We start from the raw sequence: 13,443 nt of genomic DNA on the forward strand, positions 1-13,443 counted from the left end.
TAAGATATGAACTGAAAGGAATTGGCTCGGCAAGTGGGGGGTTACTTTCACAATAAGAACAATCTTGCCTTTCAACTCATTTAGGATCTGATTCTGTGAGGGGTATACAACTTCCTGAGATATTTTTCAAAGAAACAACCCACAGGCACTGGCTGAATCAGGAAAGCATAGGAAACAGGATGGCCCAAATTGCAAGTCCCAGAAAACCATCTGTAAAAAGTCATTGCTTCACTTGGATCATCATAGAATCACTATACAAGGGGTTGCTCATAAATTCTTGGCTGAACCCACTTGCAATTTTTTTTAGTGCCAAATTATGAAAGGGCATATTATTTTATGTTAAATAGCATTTGCCATTCTTTTTTTTTATATGAAATCCTCAAACACGAGAGGTATTAGATCCTATAGTACTTAGTACCGTGCATGGGTTGGAGACTGAGAAAAATTCTTGCCTCAAAAAACTTTAATACCAATTTTTACTTTCTGCAGATTAAAGAAAGGACGTCAGCCCAAAATGTTACTTTCAACAAAACTGAAGGTAGAGCAGTAGAGCTGAAGGTTATGAAATACCTGTTTCTACAGGGGAACACACCAAAGGAAATTCATGCTGATATGTTGGCAACGTTAAGAGAACATCCATGCTATTCAACTATCAAAAGCCAAGCTGCAAAATTTAAAATGGGCATTTTTTAACACTGAGGATGCAAACAGAACAGGAAAATCAGTTTCTGCAACAGTGCCCAAAAATGTTGATGCCATTTACACCATGGTACTATCTGAGAGATGAATTTCTGCTAAACAGATAGCTGAGATTCTAAGCATGTCCAGGGACTGTGTTGGATATGTTATTCATGACATTTTGGACATGTGGAAGTTTTATGCCAAATGGGTCCCCAAATGTCTGAATACTGATGAAAAGTGACAGCATGTCCTGTCTTCCACTGCCATTCTTTATCATTTTGAGCAAGGTGCCAAAAAAGTAAATGGCATGAATTGTGACCATAGATAAAACTTGGTTGTTTCATTATAATCAAAAGACCAAAGAACGGTCAAAGGAGCAGAGACACAGTGGCTAACCCTACCCCCGGTCAAAAGAAGTTCTGCACCCAGAAGTCTGCTGGGAAGGTCATAGACTATGGTCTTTTGGGAAAAGGATGGAATTCTGTTTATTGGCTACCTGGAAAAGGGTAAAACAATAAATGTTTAGCACTATTCATCACTTTCAGACAAACTGAAGGAGGAATTCAAAGCCAAACACAGGAGGGAAGTTCATCTGAGCAGTGTTGTTTTTGCAGGACAATGTTGGACTGGCTTCCTGCTTCTTCACCATATTCACCAGATCTTACATGAATGGACTATCTCTTCCCAAATCTCAAAAAACATTTAAAGAGTTTCAAATTTGCATCATATGATAACATCATATGAGAAACAGAAGCCTGGTTTGGAGCATGTTCTTTTAGTTTCTATTTGAGAAGTTTACAAATGCTGGAACATCATAGTAAAAAGTGCGTGGGACAAAAAAACTGAATAAACTACGTGTATAATTGGATACGTGGAGAACTTATTCCGAACACCCCCCCCCCTCATAGAATCCCAAAAATGCACTACCACCACCCTCATTTTTACTGACTTTATGATCTGAACTTTCACATTCTTCGAAGACAATCATCGTCAGTGCCATCAGGGAACACTGCTGTTTCCACATTTACTGTAAGATTTGAGGTTTCTGAAATTATCTTGGGAATAAATAACAAGTTCTAGTGATCTTGGGAATAAATAACATGTTGATCTTAAAAAAAAAAAAAAAAAAAAAACTGCATACAAACTAGTATACCTTTGAACCATAAGATGCACAGGAATTTTGGGCAATATTGTGTACTATAAAATAAAGAATGCCGAGATGACTTCATAAAGATTTTTCAGGCTCCTAACAACACTTCTCATATGTTCCAATGTATCTGTAGCTAGTAATGGGTACCTACAGCATACTGCCCTTAAAAACATTATCAGATGCTCTCAGAACTGGAATATGAAGTCACTTCTGAAACCACCAGGAATTAAAAGAATACTTAATACTGTATTTGTGTTCTTTCCTACAAACATGAGCTGACTGCAACAAGCTCAATTATGTGATGAATTTTGAGTGCGCAACTCATACAGGCCTGATAACTTAAACAGCATAAAACAGAACTCTGAGAGATAGCCTTTATTCTGCAGGCTAGCACATGAGGTGTGGCAATAGTTCCCAGGCTGGTGTTGTTGGAGTCATGCTCTATGAGCCTGAAAATAAATGGAAGTGGTATACTGTAGTTCAAACTTACTCCAACAGATGGTACAAAGTTCAAACTTTCTCCACAGGTGGTACAAAGATTGTCTAGCAGACTGATAGATTGCAAGTGACAACAAGTTTCGTTAGTAGCATTAATGTTCTGTATCATGATTTTGCAATGGAGCGACGAATGAACATCAAATTTTGCTTTAAACTGGGAAGATCAGCAATCAGAAACGTATGAGATGCTAAAAACTGTTTATGGTGATGAAATGTTGTCATACCAGTGTATTTGATTGGTATGAGAAGCGGTTCAAAGACAGACATGATGTTCAAAATGACCCAAGAAGCTGGCATCATCAAAATCTTGAAATGAGGACAGAGTTGCAAAAGTTTGCATATTGCAGCATGAGACCATCATTTGACCCTCAGAATGACAGCTAATGAGTTCGATATGAATAAAGAGATGATTCATCAAATTCTGCATGAAGATTTAGGGAAAAGGAAGGTTTGCATAAAATTTGTGCTGCTCAGCCTCACTGATGAGCAGAAGCAACAGAGTGTCATCATGCAAAGATTTCATCCAGACTTATCAATACAATTCTAATTTCCTTACCTGTATTGCCACTGAAGATGAATGTTGAGTGTTTCAGTATGACTTAAAGGCAAAGCATCTGAGCATGCAGTAGACTTCAAAATCATCATCAAGGGCCAAAAAATTTCGTTTGGAGAAATCCATGATCAAGACAATACTGATTACAATTTTCAACAAACAGGATTGTATGTGAAAGGGAGTGAGTCAATGCTGCATTCTATGTACAGGTACTTCAAAGACTACTGAAGCATATTTCCCAGGTGAAACCACAATTTCGAGAGAAAAGCAGGTGGTTCTTTCGCACAAAAACGTCCCCACCCATTTCACACTTGTGGTGAAGACATTTCTGTTGAAAAATGGCATTGTACAGATCAATGATTCACCCCACTCTCCTGATCTAGCACTGACAGACTTCTTCCCCTCTTTCACAAGGTGAAAACTGCCCTCAAAGCAAAAAGAGATTTCAGGATTGAGGACAAAGAATATCATAACTACCGAGATGAACATTATCTCTTTGGAGCCTTTAGAAATGTTTAGAAAAGTGTAAAAAGTGTATTCAATCAAGTGGCGATTACTTTGAATAAAAATAAAAACATTTTTGAGCTCCTTCACTTGTGTTCTTTTTATTGCACCAGTCTGAGAACTTTATTGCCACACCTCATACATCAATTTTATGAAGGATTTCCGAGGTATTAATGTGGCATTTTGTTAAATGAAGGTTATGGCTCCACAGATTGAAAAGCTCTGCATCAATAATTAAATGAAATTTCATATATTAACATATAAAATAATACACTTACTAGGACCAATGACACAGGTTCACAAAGAGGTTTCCGCAATGCTTCCTGTTGTTTAAAAAAAATTATAGTGAATGTATACAATCAAAATAGATAGAATAAAACAAATTTAATATACTGAATATCAGTTATAATATTAGGAGAAACTGAAGGAAACCTACCTACACTACGTACAAAAAGAGGAGAATTAGAAGAGGTAAGAATTAGAGGAGAAGGAGAAGAGGTAAGGATTTTGATATATACAAGATATTTCATAAGTGGACCATTGTTTCAGGATCAATTCAGGAACCAAAAACAATGAAAAAAATTTTAAATAAATATTTATTTATTATTTTTTTTTATTCATTATTATATCATTTATTATTTTTTGCCACTGAGCACTCCACAGCCATTTTTTAAAATTCAAACACAACTAGAGCATTGTATGCAGTGTATGCATGTGCATGCCTACATTACTAGTATTCTTTTTCGGTCTTGCTGCCCATTTCTTCTCTTCTAAGGGCTAATGTTAGTGACTTCCCTTCCTGGAATCACTTCTGATTTGGATGTATGGCTCACCTTAAAGTTTATGCACTGCCTTAAAGTTTATGCACAGCCTTAAAGTTTATTTTTAAATTAAATAAAAAATTAATTTCGAAATGCATTCACTAAACAGCATGGTTTAATGCAGGATGGCGACAACCTAAAAAACGTTGGCCAACATGATTTTTTCATCATTGATATATCAGTCATTTGCAATCAATTTCTATATAGGTTTCAAAAATAATTCTTAAAATTTCACATCACATCTTCTACATACACAAGCTTTTGTGTTTACCCATAATACATATATCTTACTACAATTCAGAGTAGATATGACACTGATTCCTTGTATTATGTGCAAATAATAATGTTTGCATGTGCTTGCAGATGACAGTAATGTAAGGAAGGGTTAACAAGTTCAACCATATATGTCTACCTCCTGACACCCTCTTTCGGTAACAGAAAGACAGTAGTTGTGAAGTACATGTACACTTTCATGTATCTAATGCAAACTGTGTGTTTTACCTGGCATTATTATTAAAATGTTTAAGAAGCAAAGGAAGTATAGACACAGCATGGGTTTGTTAAAGGGGAAGTCGTCTGACAAATCTGATCGGATACTATGATGTGGTCACAAAGGTATTGGATGCAAAGCATAATTTTGATATATACTTGGATTTTAGGAAAGCTTTTGATACTGTTGCACATGGAAGACTACTGTACAAATTGGAGAAGTATGGCATTAAGGGCAAAATGCTGCTATGGATAAAGGGATGGCTGAGTGGGAGAAGACAGAGAGTGGTAATCAATGGACACTGCCCTTCATGGACTAACATTATTAGTGGAGTCCCCCAGGGTTCGGTATTGGGCCCATTGTTGTTTTCAGTATTTATCAATGATATTGATGAAGGTATATCAGGGTTAAAGTCTAAGTTTGCAGACAATACGAAGGTTGGCAGGGTTGTTGATGACAGTAATGATAGTACGCTACTGCAACAGGATCTGGAAAGATTGAGGATGGGCTGAGAGGTGGCAACTGAAGTTTAACATTGACAAATGTAAAGTACTGGATATGGGTAGCAGTAACCCCAGAGTAATGTATCAACTGGGTGGTACTACACTCAGGATAGTGCAGAATGAAAAGGACCTGGGGGTAATTGTGCAGTCAGATATGAAGTTTTCTGAGCAATGCAAAAAGACTGCAAGAGTAGCTCATGGTGTCTTGTCAATGATTAGAACTAGCATTAGTAGAGGCATTTGATGCAAGAAAGCAAGCTTATGCAGCATCAGCCAAAAAAAAACAAAAAACAACAAATAAATAAAAAATAACAACTTCCACTTCCCCCTCTGTTTGTTCGAAATACCTGTCCAGCTGAGCCTTAAACTTATTTAGGCTATCAACTTCCACGACAAGGGATGGAAGTCTATTCCAGCAACCAACCACCCGCTGGCTAAAGGCAAATTTCCTCACGTCTATCCTACATCTGTCTTTCCTCAATTTGAATTTATGCCCTCTCAGGTGATTATTCTGAGCAAGAGGAAGAATCCCATCAGCATTGAGCATGCTCAAACCATTCAAGGCTTTATACACCTCTATCAGATCACCTCGCCGGTGCCTAGTCTCCAGACACTGTAATTTGCAAAACTTAAGCCTTTCTTCGTAAGAGCACCCCTTTGTTCCATTCACTAATCTTGTTGCCCTTCTCTGTACTCGTTCCAGCATCTCTACATCCTTCTTGAAATGAGGCCTCCAGACCTGTATACAGTACTCTAGGTGTGGTCTGACCATTGCCTTATACGAGGGAATAATCACCTCCTTATCCCTGCTAGAAAAATTCCTATATATCATCGACAATACACCATGAGCTACTCTTGCAGCCCGTCTGCACTGCTCAGAAAACTTCATATCTGCCCGCACAACCACCACCAGGTCCCTTTCATTCTCTACCACTGTCAGTGTAGTACCACAGAGTTGATACGTTGCTCTGGGGTTGCTGTTTCCCATATGTAGTACTTTTCATTTGCCACCTCTCAGCCCATCTGCTCAACCTTTCCAGATCCGTTGCAGTAGCATAGTGTCAGTAGTGTCCTTGACAACCCTGCCAACCTTCGTATCGTCTGCAAACTTGGACATTAAGCTTGATATACCATCATCAATATCATTTATAAATACAGAAAACAATAATGGACCCAATACTGAACCCTGAGGGACTCCACTAATAACATTAGTCCACAATGAGCAGTGTCCATTGTTTACCACTCTCTGTCTTCTCCTCCTCAACCACCCCTTTATCCATAGCAGCAATTTGCCTCCAATGCCACACTGCTCCAATTTGTGCAGCAGTCTTCCATGTGCAACAGTATCAAAAGCCTTTCTAAGATCCAAGTATATAATATCAAAGTTATTCCCTGCATCCAGTTCTTTTGTAACTGCATCATAGTATCCAATCAAATTCGTCAGGCAAGACTTTCCCCTTAACAAAACCATGCTGTGTCTGAGCTATAACTGAAGTCTTGTCTAGATGATCCTGCAGTGCTTCTTTAACCAGTGCCTCGTTTAATTTTCCAGGAACAGAAGTTTAAACTAACAGGTCTATAATTACTTGTGTCGCCCTTTGATCCTCCTTTGTGAATTGGGGTCACATTTGCACATCTCCAGTCCATGGGTACTTCCCCTGAGTCCAAGGAAGCTCTCATAATTATGGCTAAGGGTTTGCTTACTTCCTTTGCTGCTTCCTTTAATATAACTGGATAGATCCCATCCACCCCAGGTGTCTTTCTTGTATTTATCTTCACAATTTCTCCTCCACTTTACTCTCAGTTATTACAAGATTCTCTAGCTTACTGCCAGAGTTGAATACACCTCTGGCATTCCCCTCGCTGAATAACTCCTCATGTGTGAATGTCAATGCAAAATATTCATTCAGTTTGTTAGCTACCTGAGCAGGATCATCAACAGTTGACCCATCGATATCAAGTGGACCAATCTGATTCATCCCCTTCCTTCTAGAGTTTACATAAGTAAAGAACTCTTTGCTGTTTTTCTTTGCATCCCTTGCCACAGATTTCTCGTAATCTGCCTTCGCCTGCCTAACCTCCTTTGTAACTTGGTTACAGATCAACTTGTATCTATCATAGGCTTCTGTGTCACGTGTTAATTTGTATGCATTTTTCTTCTCTGCCATATGTCTCATTAGTTCATCTGACATCCACTTAGGCCTAAACCTTGAACAATATTTCTTACTTGGTATGTAAAGCCTAGTAGCTTCCAAGATAAGTTCTTTGAATGCTTCCCATTTTGAATTTGCTGTTGGTAACATCATCAGTTGGTCCCACTGTATAGAATTTAAATACTGTCTCAGTCCATCGTAGTCGCCTTTACGAAAGCAATAACCCTTCCCTTTACCCCTAATGGTAGTTACCTTTTTGAGTAAATCCCACTTCAGCACACTGTGATCACTGCCACCTAGTGGTTCATACCTGCAGATATACAGGAATTTTGCTAGCAGGGATAAGGACATGATTGTCCCCTTGTATAAGGCAATGGTCAGGCTACACCTTGAGTACTGTATACAGGTCTGGAGGCCTCATTTTAGGAGAAGGGCAACGAGATTGGCGAGTGGAAAAAAGGGTTGGTGTTACCAAGGAAGGCTTAAGTTCTGCATATTGCAGCTTCTGGAGACTAAGCACCTGCAAGGTGATCTAATTGAGGTGTATAAGGTCTTGAATGGATTGAGTAAGCTCAATGCTAATGGGATTGTTCCTCTTGCTCATTACTCACCTGAGGGGGCATAAATTCAAATTGAGGAAAGACAATTGTAGAATAGATGTGCAGAAATTCGCCTTTAGCCAGTGGGTGGTTGATAGTTGGAACAAACTTCCATCTGTTGTAGTGGAGGTCAGCAACTTTAATAAGTTCAAGGCAGAACTAGACAAACATTTGGAGTGAATGGATGGGTGAAATGGGGTGTTTTTTTTTTTTTTTTTTTGGGCTGATGCTATATACGCTTGCTTTTTTGCATCATATGCTCTACTAATGCTAAGTGTCTGAATCACTCTGACAATTTCTGCAATGTGTGCAGACAGTTTACAACAAAAACTCAGAAGAAAAAAATCTACAGTATAACTTAATATGCATGTTCTTTGTACTTTGGTTGCATGAGTGATTCTTCTTCTTCTTCAGGTTGTGTGTTCAGTTTGAATGTTGGAGACAAACTTTTTCTAGTCAACTCATCCCTTGCTTTGTGAAATAGTTCTTGTGTCAAAAGACCCCTTGTCCATTCTTTGATGTTATCAAGCCACTTTTTTCTTTGACTTCCTTTTGCTCTTTTGTCCTTAATCTTCCCTTGCAGGATTTAGTCTCTACAGATCACATTGAAGACCTCTTATAATATGCACGAGGAAGGCAGACTTCCTCCTTGCAAATGTAGTTAGTAGTGTTCTTGTGGTCCTTGCCCTCTTAAGGACCCGATCTGTCCATGGAGTGTTCAGATCTTGAAGGCTTCCAGTTTCCTGATTTCCGCATGACCCAGATCTTGCATCCATATAGGAAGGTGCTCCATGTGTAGCATTTGGCTATTCGAGTGTCGCAGAGGAAGTTCTTAAAATTCTTAAATACTTCTTTGGCCATACCGAGTCTGCTTCTAATTTCTGTCATTATTTTTTGTGAAGGTATTCCCTACATATTTAAAGCTATTCACTTGTTCGATGGAGGAGTTGCCGCAGCATATTTTGATTCTAAGCGAAGTGTTTTTGCTTATGACCATAGTTTTGGTCTTTTTGGCATTAATTGTTAAGCCTATCTCTTTGCTGGCTGTTACAACTTTGTTGAGGAGTATTTCTAACTTTGCTTCTGATGTTGCAATGAGGGCAGCATTGTCAGCATATCGCATGCTACTGATAACCGAACCAGTAGCAGTAATTCCTTCTTTAGTCTATAATGGTTTCGGCATAGAGATTGTACAGCATGGAGACAACACACAACCTTGTCATACTCATTTCTGAATTTGTACCGTCTGTGTTTTCTCCCTCTACAGTAATTGCCACTTCTTGCTCAAGATACAGTAGCCATAATATCCTTAGTTCCTTGGGATCAATGTTTAGTTTGTTCAAGGGTTGGAATAGGATATCGTGTCTCAAGCAGTCGAATGCTTTGTTAAACTCAATGAAGCAGACAAATAGGTTCTGCTGATGTTCAATTGCTCTTTCTGCCAGTATATTCAGAGCAAATATTGCTTCTCTTGTGCTAACCCCCCCCCCCTTTTTAAAACCCATCTGGTCTTTTCCAATTTGCTCTTTTATCTTGCCTTCAATTCTACACAGAATCATCTTCAAGAGAACTTTCATAGTATGGCTTATGAAGCTTACTGTGGTGGTCTGCACATTTTGCTGCTCCTGTCTTTTTTGGTATGGGAATAAAGATGGATCTCAGAAAATCAAGCAGAAAGTTTCCTCCATTGAGGATATCATTGAAAATATTGAGGAGCCATTGTTTTCCTCTTGTTCCGAGGTAATTGAGCATTTCAGCTGGGATCTTATCAATGCCAGTTGTTTTGTTATTGTTCAGTGACTTAATCACTTGTTCCAGTTCTTCCATCTGAAAGTCTTGATGTTCACCATCTGTTTGGGTTGGTGTTTCTTAGTTCTCAGTCCTCATTGCAGTATAGTTCCCTCAGATATTCTTGCCATCTGTCCTTTTTTTTATTGCTTGTCCACTATTTCCCTGTTGTTTTTATCTAGAATGTGACCTCTTGTGCGATTTTTCCTAATGTTGCATAGTTCCTTCACTTCTTTGTAGACTAGATATTCCTTATGCTCGTTTTGCAGATATTCAATTCTTTTGCATCTCTCCTCCATTCATATGTTTTGCCTTCCTTATTTCCATTCTAATCAAACTGTCATACATCTTATATTTTTCCTCATCTTTGTTCTTAAAGTTTTTCCTGCGCTCCATTAGCTCTAATATCTCACTTATCATTCATTGCTGTTTGGCTTTCCTTTGAGCCCATCAAAAGTTGCATTTGCAGCATCAGTCATTATCTTCTTGAACTGGGTCCATTCCCATTCTGGGTCAACATCTAGCAGAACAAAATTACTATTCTCCATTCGCTCTTCCGTTATACTTGTGAAATTTCTCCCATATGCAAGCTGGCTAAGTTTTTCTTTGTCTCAGCCTTACTTTAGTCCTTTACTCTTGTTTGTCTTTAAATTTATAACCAGCTTCCCTTTAGCGGGCATTGGTCTGAACTGATATCACCTCCAGGATTGGTTTTGACACTTTTTATGATGTTTCGGAATCTTTGATTGGTAATGATGTAGTCGATCTGATTTCAATTAATCTTTGATTGAGTGTGACTGGGAACCTTCCATGTGTATAGGCTTCATGGTGGTAGCTTGAACCAGGTGTTTGTAATGACCATTTCATTCTCATGGCAAAGGTCCACCGGTGCATCTCCCCTTTAATTTCTTGTTCCCAGTCTAAAAAGGCCAACAGTGTTGTCAACTCTGCCAGCTAAACTTTGGCATTGAAATCTCCCATAATTACACTGATTCCTTTTCTTTTGGCCCACTTTAGGACATATTTGAAGTCTTCTAGAAAACACTGGTATTCTTCTTCAGTGCATGATGTCGTTGGTAGACCTGTATAATGTTGAGTGGTATTGGAGGAGTATTAAGTTGGGCTAAAACAATCCTATCTGAAAAAACCCAATATCCATTTAAGAAGTCTATCTTTTCATTCTTGATAAGAATTCCCACTCCTCTGTGATGTCCATTTCTACCGGAGTATATGAGTTTGTGGCCTCATTTTGCCTTGCCCTGGCAAAGGTCCACTGTACTTGTTTTGCCTTGTCCTGGCCATTGCACCATAATCACTACCAACAAGAAACCTGCTTTTGAAATCAAAACTAAAAGCTAATCCCCTAATGAAACCTATTGATCAAGATTGAAATCTAATCCCCAAGCACCAAATATACTTAGGCACAATACAATATACCCAATACAATCTATAGATTTGGGATCTTGTGAGCTTATGGCCTGAGCTAGAATTTTTGCTGACAGATTTTCGGTATTTTGTAGCCTATCTTAGAGTTTTTATTTTATTTATTTTTTATTTTTATTAATAACAAGATATACAACAGGTAACCACTAACAGTGTATCTGAGAGCAGAACAATGACCAGAGTTGATAACAATAATAAGGAATCCAACAATAAGATAAACATTGATATAGAATCAAACATTAAAAGCATATGTACAAAAGAGGTATGCATTAAGTTAAGTTACCGGTAAAACAAATAACAAAAGCACAGAAAATAGTAAACCAAATAATAAAAATAAACTACAATAATTAGATGAGAGCTAGTCAGTTTGCAGTTCAAGAGAAGAGGCAAACTTGTGGATGGAGTTCATCAGGGATTACGAGTAGTCAAAAAAGGCAATGAGAGAGTCATTTGCTGATTCTGTTCAGTGGACTGAACTTCATAAAGTCAATGGTCACAGAGTCAAGACGAAACAGCATAAGGTTCCTGACTTGTCTACAAGAAGTACTGAAGTTGATTTTACTAAGGACATCAGATGCTTCAAAAGTTCCAGTGATTAGTTTGGCTAGAAGGGTGATGTCAGCAATAACTCTTCTAGTGTTAGAATCATCAGAGCACTCAGATGAAAGTAATCACACAGCAATTCATAGTACACTGAGTGATAAAATAGAGGATTACGGAACGTAAGGTAATGGACAAAATTCTTTTGGACTGCTTCAATTTTGTTAATTAGTCTTTGTGTGAGGATTTCAGATGGGTGAACTGAATTCAAGGATTGGGAAAACTATAGTTTTATAAAGGATAACAGCATATCTGTAGTTTTTGAACTTGTAAATGTTCCGTTTGATAAATACCAGTGTTTTGAATGCTTTGCTTGTGATTTTAAGGTTTGTTTGTTTATTATTTGGTTTTTAGGAGCATTAGCAACTAAGGTCATATTGCTCCAGAGATATTCGGTAGTCATTCCCTGACCTTTCCGCATCCTCCGTATTTGGTGATCACGGGCTCGAACCCTGGTCTGGTCTGATCAAGAAGTGTGTGCTGCGCACTGCTGCTCCTGCCCACCTGGCTATGGAGGCACCTGTGATTTTAAGGACATGGGCATCAAATTTAGCACTGCTGGAGAAGAGAATCCCAAGTCATTAACTTGGTCACACCTTTCGATCATCACAGAGTTAATAGTGTACTCCGTATTTATTAGTTGTAGAGATCTGCAAGATGAGAAAGATTACTTTGCACTTTGAGGGGTTAGCTGACAAGCCATTCAGAGATAGCCACAGAGAGAATTTATTGAGGGCACATTAAAGCTGTTGAGAATCAGTGATCTTAAGATCATCTACATAGAGAGCAACTTGAACATTAAAGGTGCAGATGAAAGAAGGAAGATCGTGAAAACAATGAAAAGTAGAGGACCTGGGGAGGGCCTTGAGGTACTCCACTTAGTGGTATGAAATGGTCCGAGTTCACTTGATTCATGATAATGCTCAAGGAACGATGTGTAATATAGCTCTGTAGCCATGAGAACAAAGGGTCACAGATACCATATAGCTTACGTTTTTCTAGAAGTTGTTCATGCAGGACTTCATCAAATGCTTTAGATATATCTGTGTAAATTGCATCACCTTGAATGTGATTATCAAGAACTTCAGAGATGTATTGCCAGAAAGGAAGCAAATTTGTGACTACTGACTTGCCACTACAGAAACCATGAAGATTCTGATCAATGAAAGGCCTGAAGAATTCAAAGAAATGTTTGTGTACTGCTGTGTTGAAGAGTTTAGCCAGGCTGTTTTGCAAGGATATGGGTCTGTAATTAGTTACATCATTTTTGTCACCTTTTTTGAAAATTGGAACTATTTATTAGTTCATTTTAACAATCATGGAATTAATGATTGTTAAAACTTTTTTTGTACTGTACCAAACTGAAGGCAGACAAAAAAAGTGCTTAGGATACTTCCCCAGGCCGAGAGACAAGTTGAAGATCCGAAGTATGAAGGGTTTTAAGGTAGTGACAGTCATTTTCCAAAATAAGCCAGGAATGGCATCTTGACTTCTAGTATACTCATTTTTCATGCTTTTTAATGCTGACTTTAAATCTTCATTTGTGATAAAGAGGTTGATCAGGATATCATCTTTAACAGGTGTGAAGTCAGGAAATGAGGCAGGTCTCAATGTATCACTTGTTTGGATTCTGGAAAAATGTTTGGCAAACTCTTGAGCA

General features: G+C 38.3%; 1 protein-coding gene across 4 annotated transcripts in view; it reads right to left on the reverse strand.

Annotated features, from left to right (window-relative positions):
- Positions 1-13,443, reverse strand: part of Pex5 (peroxisomal biogenesis factor 5) — a 321,598-nt gene that overhangs the window by 291,692 nt on the left and 16,463 nt on the right. For all 4 annotated transcript variants that reach the window (XM_090383596.1, XM_090383595.1, XM_090383597.1 and 1 more), the window contains exon 3: positions 3,665-3,709. In XM_090383596.1, the coding sequence (XP_090239722.1) occupies positions 3,665-3,709 (45 nt within the window). The remainder of the gene's footprint in view (positions 1-3,664; positions 3,710-13,443) is intronic.

This window comes from Mastigoproctus giganteus, chromosome 10 (assembly GCF_048544385.1).
Source record: "Mastigoproctus giganteus isolate SK-2022 chromosome 10, ASM4854438v1, whole genome shotgun sequence".
Classification (NCBI taxonomy): Eukaryota; Metazoa; Arthropoda; class Arachnida; order Uropygi; family Thelyphonidae; genus Mastigoproctus; species Mastigoproctus giganteus.